Source organism: Dermacentor albipictus, chromosome 1 (assembly GCF_038994185.2).
Source record: "Dermacentor albipictus isolate Rhodes 1998 colony chromosome 1, USDA_Dalb.pri_finalv2, whole genome shotgun sequence".
NCBI lineage: Eukaryota > Metazoa > Arthropoda > Arachnida > Ixodida > Ixodidae > Dermacentor > Dermacentor albipictus.
In genome coordinates this window covers 134,474,945-134,490,033 of record NC_091821.1, presented here as the reverse complement: position 1 = coordinate 134,490,033, position 15,089 = coordinate 134,474,945, and the positions used below count along the sequence as shown (strand labels likewise).

The 15,089-nt window shown below is 41.5% G+C and overlaps 1 protein-coding gene across 1 annotated transcript in view; it reads left to right on the top strand.

The window, feature by feature from the left end:
* The window catches only part of Glg1 (golgi glycoprotein 1), a 114,610-nt gene that overhangs the window by 78,059 nt on the left and 21,462 nt on the right, over window positions 1–15,089 (top strand). Inside the window, exons 16-18 of the mRNA XM_065424392.2 lie at window positions 5,816–5,908; window positions 6,550–6,702; window positions 13,098–13,316. Of these exons, the coding sequence (XP_065280464.1) occupies window positions 5,816–5,908; window positions 6,550–6,702; window positions 13,098–13,316 (465 nt within the window). The remainder of the gene's footprint in view (window positions 1–5,815; window positions 5,909–6,549; window positions 6,703–13,097; window positions 13,317–15,089) is intronic.

Sequence of the window (15,089 nt, the reverse complement as noted above, 5' to 3'; positions counted from 1 at the left end):
CCAGTACTGATCTGTGGGGACAAAATTTGTAGGTTAACAAAGAAACCTGGGAAGAAGTTAATACCAGTCAACAAAGCGATAGAACAGAAAATGATAGTATGAGATAGAAATACAGTGGTATGAATTTAAAGATTAATCATAAATAGATTTTATTCAACTATTCTTATCTTATCTTTCCTGTAACTTATCGAGACCAATCCTGGTCCCGATAAGTTACAGGAAACGCTATTGCAATTGCTCGCAGGGCAGGAAAAAATTCGTTCCGAAATATCTTCTTGGACAGCCAAGTTTTCTTCCATTGAAGAAAGGCTAAACAGGCTTGAGACGTCAGTACTGCCAGTCGCGGAAGTGATTCCGCAAGTTCAGGAACTTGAAAAAACTGTCGCTCATCTTAAAAACGTGGTATTGAAGCTGGAAAGTCGGTCTGACGATCTTGAAAACAGGTCCCGCAGAAATAACCTTGTTGTCTATGGATTACCTGAACCCCATACTGAGCCCTCCGGGCAACTACTTGACGCATTCACAAACTTGATATCTGATAAACTTGGTGTTCAGTGTGCAGACATTGAACGTTGGCACAGGCTTGGGGTGCGTAGAGGTGATAAACCACGTCCTGCTATTTTCAAATTTTTGGACTACAGGTCAAAGATTGCAATATTAAAGAATGCCCGAAAGCTTAAAGGTACAGATATATATATAAATGAGGACTTCTCTGAACGCGTTCGAAAGATACGCAAAGCTCTTTGGAGGCTTTCTGTAAATCAAAGGAAAAATGCATCTACCGTTCGTCTGCAGTATGATTCCTTGCTGATAGACAATGTACGCTATGTGCTGAATGAATCAGGTGATTCAATGATTAAAACCAAAAAGCAAACCTCTGCAGTACATGAAACTTGACTGCATTCCGATGCTAATTTCTCGCTGGTAAACGTTAATGCCCGCAGTCTTCTTAACAAAATTCAAGACTTTCACCACCTCGTGGCATTTTATCACCCTTCTGTGATTTGCGTGACTGAAACGTGGCTTGGTGAACACATCTTAGATACTGAAATTTTACCACCAGGTTACAGCGTCCTCAGGAAAGATAGAAGTGACCGGCGCGGTGGCGGTGTGGCACTCTTCGTAAACCAAGACATTGAGTTTACAGCATTGCCTGACGTTCCTAACTGCGAATCAGTATGGTGCAAAATAAGGCTTTGTGGATTCACTTTGGCTGTAGGAGCTGTTTATCGACCCCCTGACACAGATCTCAGTGTCTTTTCCGATCTTACCGATTATATAACCAAACATAAACTTAACTGTTGTAAAATGTTACTTGCTGGTGATTTCAACACCCCTGGCATAGATTGGCCAACGCTATCTGCTGGTGGCCGTCACAAAGCCATTTGTGATTACTTGATTAACATGTCTATTTCTTTCGATCTGACGCAAATTGTGAATTCCGCAACCCGAGAAAGCTCAATTTTAGATCTTGTTTTCATAAATGAGCAACTTAGACAAAATGGTTACGATAGTACTATCGTTGAAGGCCTCTCGGACCATAAAGGGGTCATTGTTTATTTGAATTTAGCAACTATGCCTAAGCGCCCCTCACATCAGACAGTATTGAACTTTGAACGTGCTGATGACAACTCCATAACTGAGTTGCTCGCATGCTCTTTTGATGAATTTTCGAGTTGCGTAAACCATTCCTCTGTTAACGTGTTAGTGAACCGTTTTTACTCAATTGTCAATCAATGTATAACTGATTACATTCCAACCAAGTGTATAAAGCGCAATCCCAAGCACCCTTGGTACACACGTGAAATTATACACCTAATTCGTCGCATCAGGCGTCTGCGCAAACAACCCTATGCAAACAATCCAATGAAAGCTTCAGTATTGACCACACTTAAAAACAACTTAAAATCTGCTATGTCAAATGCGAAAAGTTTCTATTTTAATAGCACCTTGTCATACTTCATTAAAAACAAGCCATCAAAGTTCTGGCGAACCATCAGTCCACCAAGTGAGAGCTCTCCTTCATTCATAATTGCTAATCAACCATGCTCAGATAATCTTAGCATTACTGAAGCTTTCAATAATTACTTTAAATCAGTGTTCACCTGTGATGATGGACGCACCCCCACGTTTTGCACTACTCTTTCGTCAACACCTTTTCCTAGTATGACAATCACTTCAGCTGGTGTACACAATCTTATACTCAAGATCGATACTATGAAAAGTACTGGGCCAGATAATGTACCAGATATGTTTTTACGGCGATATTCTGAATGGAGCTCTCGGTACTTATCCCTAATTTTTTCGAAATCTGTAGAATCATCCACTGTTCCAATACTCTGGAAATGTGCTAAAGTTGTTCCAATTCATAAAGACGGTAATAAGCAGGAAATATCTAACTACAGACCTATTTCTTTAATATCAACATCTTGTAAACTATTGGAACACATTATTCATAAATATATCATTGAGTACTTATCTGAACATAATCTTCTTTCGCATGCTCAACATGGCTTCCGTTCCGGATTCTCCACGGTAACACAACTTCTAGAATTCTCCCATGATATTGCATCCACACTTAACCTTAGAGGACAACTTGATGCCATTTTTATTGATTACAGTAAAGCTTTTGACACAGTGTGCCATAAAAAGCTTCTCATTAAACTCAAGGCAATAATTCATGATTATAAATTACTAGGTTGGATACAGGACTACCTAAGTACAAGAACCCAGTTTGTTGCATTTAACAATGTTCACTCATCTCGTGTCAATGTTACATCCGGTGTACCACAGGGGTCTGTCTTGGGTCCTTTGCTGTTTGTAGTCTATGTAAATGATGTCGTTGAAGTAACCGCGGGCACTTCTGTCAAAATAAGACTATATGCTGATGACTGCGTCCTTTATTCTAGTATAAGTAGTAATCATGATCAGTTAGAGCTGAATGAAGTCTTCACCCGTTTTTGCGAATGGAGCAGAACATGGCAAATGTCACTTAATTTTAAGAAAACCGTATCAATGACTTTTTCGAATAAAAAACAACCATTACAATTTACATATTTTAATGAAGCGCACAAGCTTGCAAGCGTCCACACGTTTAAATACCTTGGTGTTACTTTCTCCCCTGATCTAAAATGGCATGCTCACATTAACTGTATAACCAACAAGGCGTTGAGAAAACTGGGTTTTCTTAAAAGAACCTTACGAGATGCAACTAAAGAATGTAAATTAACGGCATACAGATCACTAATAAGGCCTCTACTTGAATACGCGTCGGTAGTGTGGTCGCCACATCATTCCAAAGACATAGACATGCTTGAGTCTATTCAGAAAAAGGCCATAAGGTTTATATATAATCGTTATGACCGCCATTTCTCACCGACATCACATGCGAGCAAGCTACTACTAAAGCCACTGGCCCATAGACGTACTTGTGACCGTGTTGTTCTGCTACATAAAATTGCTCATGGGAAAACTTATGTCAATGCACCTATTGTTTTCACTAACCCTTCTTCTCGGCCCACCAGAAGAAGTCATCATCTTAACATTGTTCCTTTGAATGCAACGATTGATTGTTTTAGGTTTTCCTTTTTTCCGCATACAATTGTGATTTGGAATGGCCTTGAGGGGTCCTTGCGCGAGTTACCAAGTGATGTATTTGCCAACCTATTACCTAATCATGTTCATTAATCAACTAGCTATTCCTGATATTGTTTTTTTTTTTTCAATTGTTTGTTTTCTTTTTGCCACTCAAATGTATTCTTCAACTGATTGACATATGTATGCACTCACTCCTGCAATATCTTGCTATGCAAGATGGCAGTATATGTAAATAAATAAATAAATAAACTTGATGTCCAAAGGAAGAAGTGGAGTTTTGCACATTGTGTGTGGAATAAATACCCACTAGTCTGTTGGATTTACAGAATGGGTACCAAGGTAAGGGAAATGTGATAAGGAAATTTTCAAGAATAATATGGGTTAGCTAGATGTTGGATATTTTTGTAATGTAATTTATACAAGCTGCTGCTGATGATGAGGCATCACAGTGTAAGAAATGTACTGGAAATTATCATTTCTTTGATTTTTTATAATGATAATGTGAATATGTTCCCCAAAAGTTATGGCAAGGTAATGTTATGTGAGCTTTTCTTTCAATGTGTGAATTTTTATGATGAAGGTAAGTCAACCTGTTTGCAGTGAATGGAAATCAGCATAGAAACTTTACTACATGCTCTTCAACTTTCCAGTCCATGTCGTGTCAAGAACACACTATACTCTCTCTAAGTAGTTTCCTGCAGCAGTGTGGAGGCTTCAAGGTGTTTTAAGGCTGTGTTGTTGCAAAGCACACATAGTGCTCCCAACAAACATATAAGCAGCTGCCATACAGGCATTGGCACATGTAGGGATTCAGGAATAAGCTTTTATTTACAGTAGAGACAGTGGGCTGATATTTTCATGCTCGAGATTTCTTTCTTTTGCATGCAAAGGTGCAAGAGCACTAAAGAAATATTTCTGCATTTCTGTCCATAATGTCAGACAAATCGGCAGGGATACCATCCACCACCTAACGTGCTTTAGTTTAAAACCTGACAATTAGTCTATGTAGTAACTGTAACAACAAAGGATGAGTACTTATCGCAAATGCCAGAGTAACAGCAGAGGTTGGCAGCTAAGTACACCACCTCATGCAATATGGCAGCATAATGTGTGTCACCCACATTGTCGCCTATGTGAAATCACTCGAACGTCTGTTTTTATGCTAAGGCAGCAGCTAAGCAAGTAGCTTTAAATGAGCTAGGAGAATTCTGGAAAAAAGCTAAGGAGCAATGCAGCTGTTTGTCCAGTCACCAAGAAGACAGCAGAAGTTACAAATGTGAGTGAATGCTCATGTACCATAATGTTGCCAGGTGTGACCAAGCTGGGAAAAGCTCTGGTGCTGCAGCCGAGACAGAAAGTGCATGACATAGCTTGACTATTACATTGTCTGAGTGCTGCAGCCCGTCATTTGCAACTTCTATCAGAGAAATCAAGTATGAGTGTTGATGGTGTGTGCAGAGAGTCATCGCTGGTGCAAACAGACAAAGGGGCAGGGGTGAACACATTCTTCATGGTATTCACCCTCTCTATTTTCAGGCAATATTTATAACGTCCACAGTGCTTGCTGCAGGAAACTACTGATAGGGAGGGAGTACAGTACACAGAGGGGCCAATTTTCAATAAAAATTTTTATGAATCAAGATTTTCTACAAAAAGGAGTAAAAACTAAAAAAAATATTAATGCAGTAAAGCCAACTTATGCTTGCTTTAAAATTTTTTGCCAATTTTACTGTTAATTTTTACCGTAATTTATTCCATGGATGTCATTGAGTATATGAAATATGTCAGCATTTGTGTGTAATTTTTCTTATTTATATTTTACGGAAGTGGTTGATGCTGTTGCATCTTTTCATCGAAATATAATTTCTCAATGTTTTACCAAAACTTATTTTTTATCATGTTGGACAACCTAAAGAAATGAAACAATATGTTTAGGTACGAAATGTTGTTGAGTGACAACTAGAGACAGAATTTGTCAATGCAAATTTAAATGTACTTCATAATTCATATGCTTAGAGATGGGTATGATGCAGTTTTATGACAGATTATAAAATGGATCTACTCTGCCTTGGTTTTTTTTTGGTTCTTTTTTTTACATTTTTGCTTGTGTGATCGTCTAGTATATGATGTCATGTGAAGTCAACTTATGGCATCTTTAGTGTTCCTGTACTAAATACTAATAAAGCATGCTAAGTTTTGTGTTTGATATTCGTTTCAGGAAGAAAATATCAAGCTAGATCCAAAACTGGATGCTGCTTGTGTGTCTGACCAACGTAATCTGTGTGGCAATGTACATCCTGGTGAAGGCGCAGTGAGTTCTAAATCTTGTCTGCAGTATTCAAGTGAGACTTTATTAGCCAATCAACATTCCTTAACCAGATTTTTCAGACACCAAAATGATTGGCATGCTTGCTGATTTATCAATCTGCATAAATGCTACAAACTTGCACTGTTGAGCTAATGTTTAGCAATAACTAAACATTCAGATACAGTCCAGATATTTGTTCAGCTTTAGTTGGTGCTGTAGTCATGACACCTTTGGTGGCATTTTACTAAAAACTGACCACATGCATTAGCAACTTCTTTTTTGCAAGAGCTTTGTTCTGCTAGATAAATGCATAGCGTGAGACTTTAATAGTGCAAATGCATGGCTAATATTTTTTTACGCCAAGATTCACATGCCATAGTGGCTTGGCAGGAAGTGGATTTTGTCAAGTACAGAGTCATGGATTTGGTTCTTGGCAGCAGCACCTGCATTATGATTGAGCTCTACATGAAATAGCTTGTGTACCAATATTTTGGTGCACATAAAGTTCCCTAGGTGTTAAAGATCAATTTAGTGTCCTCCACTATAGTGTCTGTTTTGCCCAAATGTTGTTTTATTATGTTAAACACCACCAGTCAATCATCACTCCAAAAGTTGTCTTTCATAATTGTTTGCCTCTTTTTCAGATGCTCGAGTGCCTGAAGGAACATAAGAATAAGCTAACTCGAGAATGCCACATTGCAATTTTCCAGCGAGAACGTTTAGAAGCAGAAAGTGTGGGTTTGGACTACAGCCTCACGTTGGCATGCAAGTCAGCATTGCGGCAATTCTGCCCAGAGGTATCGTACTCAACCTGACACCTGCTCATAGATTTGTGCATTTTTCATTTCTTGAACTGTAGAATGCTATGTAAATCTTTGCAAACTGTAGTAGTGGACATCACGCGCCATCTCCAAGAGGTTAAAAGAAACTTTTTGCTGTACAGCCGTTTCACGAAGTCGAACCCACTTATAACAATATTCAAATGCCATGAAAATTTCATTGTTATAACTGATAATTGTTATAACTGAGTTGCATGAAAAATAGCAAATTAGGGGGATAGCAGAGCTGTTGTGAGAAAATTATAATGATGAAGAGGCTAATGCCCCTGCCCACCACCTTCCTCCATCCATCTGCTGATTGTGTTGACTCATTTAACGGTTTAACTCTGCTTCCTGCACGCTCTGATCATGTGTAATGAGCAGTGGCTTTCAGCGTTCGAGAATGGCACTGCTATACCAACTGCAAAGAGAGGTCACGAGCGGCAAGTAACATGCGAGCTCCGCCGAGGTATTGCATTGGTGGCCCCAACAGGGTCTTCTTAAGTAATGCGACAAGGTTGCCACGGCTGCCTCCCAGCATGAGAAATCCAGAAGAAACAATGGGGTGAGATCGCCACAAGCATCTCGCCACGTAAAATCCCATGTTCTTCAGCCTTGCTTGCTTTATGTGAAGCTTGCTGACATCCTTCTTCAAGGAATCTAGGGGCTCCACGTAGTGCAGCGGAAGGTTTTTTCGCGAAAACAAAACCCATGAGGGACTGAATCATCTGCAGGACCTCCTGTGAGGACAACATTAAGGCTGCTTGCCCTACTACTTCATCGTTGCCATCATCGCCGTCACTGTTACCATTGCTATCCGATGCAAGCACATTCACGACAATCGTCTAATCAGTTAGACATTCTGATGTTTCTAATGCATTGTCCACTTGTAGAAACTCTTCTAGTCCTGAAGCATCCTTGTCAACTGTGGATCAAAGTTCAGGCATCACTTCGTCGGTAAGAGCTTCGCAGGCTTCGTATAAATCACTGGTGCCTCGGGTTAAAGCATGCTTTCCTAAAGCAATTCCACATCGTAGAAGCGCTTACTTCAGATCATGCAGCAAAGATACACTGCACGGCCACCAATAGATCGGTCTTCAAGTCTGGTTGTTCCCTGCTTGTCTGCGTGGCTGTGTCCATCAACAAAACTAACTTGTTCAGGATGCAGCGATGATACATGACCTTAAAATTGGTGATCACGCCGGCGTCCATGGGTTTCCACACTTGAGAGCTTAAGCATGGAGTGGTGGGCACTACATTTATCTAGGATGAGCGTCACCTTCCTCTTAGATTGCTTGATATGTTAATCGAACTCCAAGGGCTACTCATGAAAAAGTCCTCGCGTCATCTGTGCCTTGAGGTTGTGATGGTAGCGTACCATTATCCTGGCAGCACCATGGAAGCAGCGGGGATTTTTTGCTTTCTCAATGACAAATGCAAGGCACTTGTCGCTCCCACATATGTTAGTGCACAACAACACAATGAGGCGCAGCTTGCTCTCCACCTTTACGTGTCTCTCCTTTGAGTGCATGTGTCTTGGTTGGCAACATCTGGGTGAACAGTCCTGTTTTGGCACCATTATATATGTAGGTGTCAACGTAGTTATCGAGGATGCGGGGCAGCGTTTCCTCCACCCACTTATGCTTTGCCTCCACATCTAGCGAAGCTCTCTCGCCAGTGACGGCTGTGTAAACAATGCTGTGCCTCTCTTTGAAGTGCTGTACCGAGCTGCCACTTGGCTGGAAGTCCACATTGTTGATGAGTAGGGCAAATTGCTTCGCCTTTGTGGCCAGAATTGGCCTGGTGATGGGCATGTTCATGGCAAGGGCAACAAGAAACCACAAGTAGGGGCCTCTTCCACCTCCTTATAGGCTTTTTCTTTTGTGTTTACACCCGTTGTCTACCGAGAATCTTTCTTTGTTGAACTTCTCTGCCGAGCAGATCATTGTGGACACTGTTGGTTGCGATAGCCTTTACTTTTTCACCAAGTCATGCACTTTGTTACCGTCTTTGTAATCCTTCATGATACTGCACTTCGTTTACAAATCTGTAGCAGTGCCCTTTCTTTTCACCGGCAACATTGTACATTGGCAATGATCAGCGGGTGGATCAGCCATCTTCCATTTTGACGGCGAGTCGAACAAGGCGGAGAAACCACGTGTCCAGGAACGACTTGGATGCAACCAACAAAGACAAGCACGGGTTATGTAATCCGTTGGCAGAACTGCGCTGAATGAGAGGCCAGTGAACAATCTGGGAGCAGCACTGTCAGCGCAGTTAGCGCGATCCATTCATGTTTAGGAGGGTGTCATGGCATAGAGCTATGGCCGCAGCCCATTCGTGTGCAGAGGGGTGGAAGAGTGATGGGAGACAGGCAAATGAGGCTGGCGATACAGAGAAAGCTAGAAAACAGGTTCAATTCTATGAGCATGCGGCGTTCATTGGGGCAGCGTGCAAGGATGCAGCGGCTTGAATTTCGTTTTCTTTTCCAAGGATTTTTCACGTTCCATTGCCTTTTAGCATGGACACCCAGCAGCCAGACTTCATTGTTGTAACCAATAATGTGGCTTGGAGGCATTGTAGTAAGCAGGCTGTTTCACCATAGAAAACATAGAAAAGGTTGTAGGGCAGTAGCTTCTCATTGTTATAACCGATATATTGTTAAAACGAGTGTCGTTATAAGTGGGTTCGACTGTAGCTGGAAGCATGGTGTTTAATTGCATTCAGAGCTGTTGGGTGTAGAATGAAAGTGAAGTAGCCCAGAAAGTATGACTACCACGACCTGGCACACATTTGCACTCATAATTAACAAATGCTGACCACAATCTACTGCAAACAAGGTTACCTTGGGCAACCAAAACATTAACCCTACTAACTCTTGTGGTCAGTGTTTGTCTTCCTTACTTGACCCTGATGCAACAAAATTCTGTCAAGCTTTAGGTTTCATACATTTGCACTTGGACTTGCTACACCATGTTGTTTCATTGCAAGAATTAGTTTCTGTAGGCCCAGCAGTTTGAGTCTGCTCAAATTTATAAATGTACCTGAAAATTTTGAGTGATTTCCTCTCACTTTTACTTGGTGGAGGTAATCCTCGTAAGCAGTGACGCTGTAGCTCTTACAGCTGCAGAAGTTGTTTACTCCTTTAATGTCAATTGATGTTGTTAGCAGTTGTGATGTATGACCTTTGTTTATAAAGTTTGGAGTCTTGAGTCCATAAAAAAAAAGCATTCAACATTTAAATCCTTTATGGAGCTCTCTTCGAAGTAGTCTCCCTTAAAATCCATACAAAGCTTCCCATGCTTCTTGAGGTTTTGGAAGCAGTTTAGAGAAAGCTGCTTTTGGCAGGGCTGTCAGCTCCCTTGTCATGGCTTCTTGAATGGCCTGAAAGTTCTCCATCCCCCGTCTTCTTAGGGCTCTCTTCACACGGGAAAACAAAATAAAAAAAAGCAGGCGAAGAGGTTAGGGGATTAAGGTGGATGCAGAAATACAGTTATGCTGTACACTTGGGGAGAAATTTGGTGTTGCTCAGGGCAGTGCGTGACAACGCGTTATCGTGCAGAAGACTCATTGTCCAGATGCCCATGCAGAAAAACCTTGTTCATATGTTTTGGGAAATAATGTGCGAAAAAACGTACTAACTGGGAAAGATGTATGATCCAAAGTCATTAAAAAATTTGGCAGACTGAGCTGTAGTTCACATCTTCATAACGCAAAGCATTGTGCGAATTTTCACAGCACGAGATTCCCAATGCACGCGGAGCTTGCAGGCCCAAGCGGCACGAGACATGCATTGTGATTTTTGCACCTTAGGCAAGCTTACGTTACCGCTTCTCGAATTCAGCCTGGGTGATGTAACTGGTATAACCAGGTCATATTAGCCGGTAAAAATGAGTCGTAACTGTATTGAGTAATTTTCTGTGCTCTCAATCCCGAACATTGGCGCTGGGAAACTGTACGAAACACGATAGTATCAATCAGGTTCTAATGTATTTCAGTATGACAACATTGCAATGCATCATGCATACATTTAAGCACACGTACAGATATAAACTCTTGATTCACAATCTGTTCTTGTTGGATGAACTTGTGGTGTATGACACCTCTTGCATCCAAAAAAAAACTTTCAACATTGTCTTTGTTTTATTTCTCCTGCCGCACTTTTGACACCGGAATGCTCATGAACCACCATTTGGTACGCTGCCTCTTCATTTGAGTGTTGTTCTGAAAATACCATGTTGAAAATACCATGTTGTTCAAAATACCATGTTACTCTTCAAGACACTGATTTCACTTGCGGTTGTGAAAACGTAAGTAAGCTTGTCTCAAAAAGTAAATCCCCTGATTAAAAAAAAGTGCCCCCCCCCCCCCCCCTCGCCGCGATAGATTTAGAAATTTCCAAATCTTCAGGTTGGCAGGTGTGCGAAGGGCAGCATAGAGAAAATTAACTGTAGTTCTCAATTGAAGTAAAGAACTGATACATAAATGAAAATGGAAATGGATGAAAAAACAACTGGCCACAGGTGGAATACAAACCCACATCTTCGCATTATGCTTGCAATACTCTTACCAATTGAGCTACTGCAGCACCATTTTCCCATCCACTTTCTTGGGTATTTATATTTGTTCACTAGAACTAAGCTTGGAAGGTTTAGCCAGTGCCACCACTCATGGCCATTACTTAAGTTAGTAACTAAAGTTAATTTCCCCTGTGCTGTCCTCTGTGTCATTGTCGAGCCGAATTGGGCCCCTCGGGTTCCTTTCTTCTCATTCACGCATGCACGTGCACATGTATGTGGGAGCTTAGAAGAGTGTGCGCATGCTCTTTCAACCCTTTGAGGGTCGAATTATATTGAAAAAAAACTTTCCCAGGTGGTCAACTTACCTTGTCAGATCTTGAAAGTACAAGATGTATAAAGTCGGGAATAAATAGAAAAAAAAAAAATTTGGAACAGTATTTTGGTGTCGGCATCACTCAGAACTGCAAAATGTTCAATAGTATTTCAGAGTGTGGTACTCCTTGAAACACGGGTCTCCGCACAGCGCCTTATCGCAGTCTCCACACCTAAAATGCGTGTATGTTCGTCTCTTGGAGCGACGAGTTGTGTTGGTGCACACATGACATCTTCTCTGCGTGCGGCTGCCTTGGGCAGAGGTCTGAGGCACCCTCTCGCGTAAGCGTGTAGCCACAGAGAGCGAGAATACTTCGTGAGCGGCGGTGATAAACAAGCTAAGAGCAGCGCCAATCAAGATAGAAATCAACTTCCGCCACCCCTGTGATAGCGTGCCGACAAAGAGAAAAATCACGTTTCACGCACCTCCGTTGCGATCATGCGGCAGAACCGAAACCGCGAAAGCGCGTTGCCGCTGAGAGCGAGAATACCTCGTGAGTGGCGGTTATAAACAAGCCAAGAGCAGTGCCAATCAAAATAGAAATCAACTTCCACGGCCTCTGCAAGAGAGTGCCGACAAAGAGAAAAATGATGTCTCGCGCGCCTCCATTGCGATCACGCGGCGAAACCGAAACTGCAAAAGGAGTGTTGCCGCAGTCTGCGCGACGCGCTGAAGCTAGAAATCAGTTCTGTTTATCTCCCCAAGAAGGTAGCACAAATTTCAAATGCTTCTTGTAACGCCTAAGAGGTGGCAGCACCTCCCAGTGAGCACGCATCGTCATTATGGCGCGAAATTTCAAACGGAGGGTCGAAACCATACCCGTATGGCAAAGACCTTGCTGGACAAAAAACCGCCGCCGTACATGTATGGCAAAAACCTTCAAAGGGTTAAGCTTTACCAACCTCTCTCTACCTCTTCCACGTGACTGGCTTCCCACATTTCACACACATACACTCTTTTCCACTTTGATATTTCTAATGCTAACACATTAAAGGGCTCAGTACTAGTTGGCATCTGAAATAACCCCTTGTGGTTGGGTATTCTGGGAAAAAAGAGCAGATTGGGTGAGGGAACAAACGCGAGTTAATGACATCTTAGTTGAAATCAAGAAAAAGAAATGGGCATGGGCAGGACATGTAATCAGGAGGGAAGATAACCGATGGTCATTAAAGGTTATGGACTGGATTCCGAGAGAAAGGAAGCATAGCAGGGGGAGGCAAAAAGTTAGGTGGGCAGATGAAATTAAGAAGTTTGCAGGAACAACATGGCCACAATTAGCACATGACCAGGGTAGTTGGAGAAGTATGGAAGAGGCCTTTGCTCTGCAGTGGGCGTAGCCAGGCTGCTGCTGATGATGATACTGGGTGAAGCCTCTACGTGTCTTCTCTGCTTCTGTAGAACAGCTTCTCTTGCATGTTATGTTCCCACTACCGGTCATTGCAAGTGTTAAAAAAAATAAAGCAGCTGTGCTATTCTTTCAGGTTGAACCCACCCGTGCTCTTCACTGCCTGGCAGACCATCGGAAAGAACCTACAATGGATGTTCGGTGCCGCACCATGGTGCAGCGCCGCCTGGTGGAACAAAACACAGACTACAGGCTCAATGCCCAGTTGCAGCATGCCTGTCGCATGGACATTGCCAAGTTCTGCTCAGCTCTTGTGCTTGACAAAGCAGCAGAAAGCACAGAGCTCCAGGGAAAGGTTGGTTCTTGTTTGTTTGTTTGTTTGCTTGCTTGTTTGAGTATTCATTCATTCATTCATTCATTCATTCATTCATTCATTCATTCATTTAACAATGCAGAGAAAAAGATGCAAAGAGAAGAAGGTTTAAGAAAAGCTATTCTTCAAACCCACGTTGCTCTCTGCAAGTCAATTCAACTGTATCATAGGCTTGATCGTGGCATGGGATACTAGATTCTAGCTTCGGTTTCTGCAGAGTGCCTTCGTTATGCCACTATCACTTAAGTGTTGATTATCAAAGTATATTAAGTAAAACAGCAGTCTAACATCCTTTTATCTGTTTGGCCTTTTTATCTTTCTAAAAGCATTTTTTTCTTATTAGTGTACCTTTCTCAGTCAGGTTCATTTTGCTCACTTTGCTTTTAGCGAGGCATTACCAATATGCCTTTTTATATATAGCACACTTGTGCGAGTTTTAATGTGTGCAAAATTCGGATCAGATTACATTGGTCTTGCATCACTGTTGTTACTTTTTAACCCTGTAACACAGACAGAGCACATACAGTGACAGCTTGTTAATTCAGATTTCATGGGGCTGGAAATATATCCAAATGATCTGAGTTGGCAAATTATTGGATGTATTTCAAAAGTAATTGAAAAAGGTTTACTGGCATAGGCATGTCTTTATATAGTGAAAAAAGATTAGTAACCCTTGTATGTATTTTGTGTGAAATCTGTGGAAATTTTTATAATCTCCTGTGAATTATAAGCATGTGGAACCTTTCAGGAGAACTTGCGCGATACTACTCTACAGTAGAATAACTTCTTTCAGAGTGATTACAGTAAGGCATGCTCCATCGTGGCGTTTCAGTAGTTTTGGTGTGATGCTAGCGTTGCTTTTGGCTTGCTCATTAGTGGCTCTCTGCCCTCAGGGCTTCTATGCAGTAACTGGTGCATGGGCATGTACCATGAAAATTTATGTGCATTTGATGCCATATAGAAGAATGTGCGCCGCATTTTCTGGACTATAGTCCACAGGCTATACAAGTTTAAAAGTTGGAAGTTTTGTAGAGTGTGAAATATTTATGGGAATATTTATGGGAATATTTATACATGATTGTATTTTTAAGGTAGGAAGCACGCTTGAAGAAAATAAGTTCACACAGTGCCTACAAATTTTTTTGCACTAGAACAACGAAATTGGCTGTGAAATTATAGTCGCTGTGCCCGAGCAATATCTCCAGCCCATATTGGTAGATTGTGATATGCAAGTAAATTCTGCTCACGATACGTAAAATGGCTGCATTAAAGTGCTTTGACTTCTGAGCACATGCGTGAAACTTCGTAGCAAAATGTACCGCACATTTATACACAACTTCATAGATGTGCAAAACACAAGAACTGTTGCGAGCATATGCAGTCTAACAAAGGGCCCAGACTTTTTCTGTTAGAACAATATAATATTTGCTTCTCTACTGTATACTGGTTTGTCCCTGCAGACTGTGCAGCCGGTGTGAACTACTTAAAAAACCTTTTATTTTAAGCCCCAATTGGCCCCTGAGGGCTGTACACCAAGTGCAGACTATAGTCCGGAAAATACAGTACATTTGCTGGGACCAGACAGCAATATTGATTTATCCGATTTTTCGAGATTTATGAAGGTCAAAGTAATGTGCTTTTACTGTGCTCTCTGTAGTAGCTTGCCCATGGAATCTGGGCAGTGGGCAAATTAAAGATGCTTTTGCTGACTTGTAATTGACTTATGGTGCTGATGCATACCATCACGCTTGCACT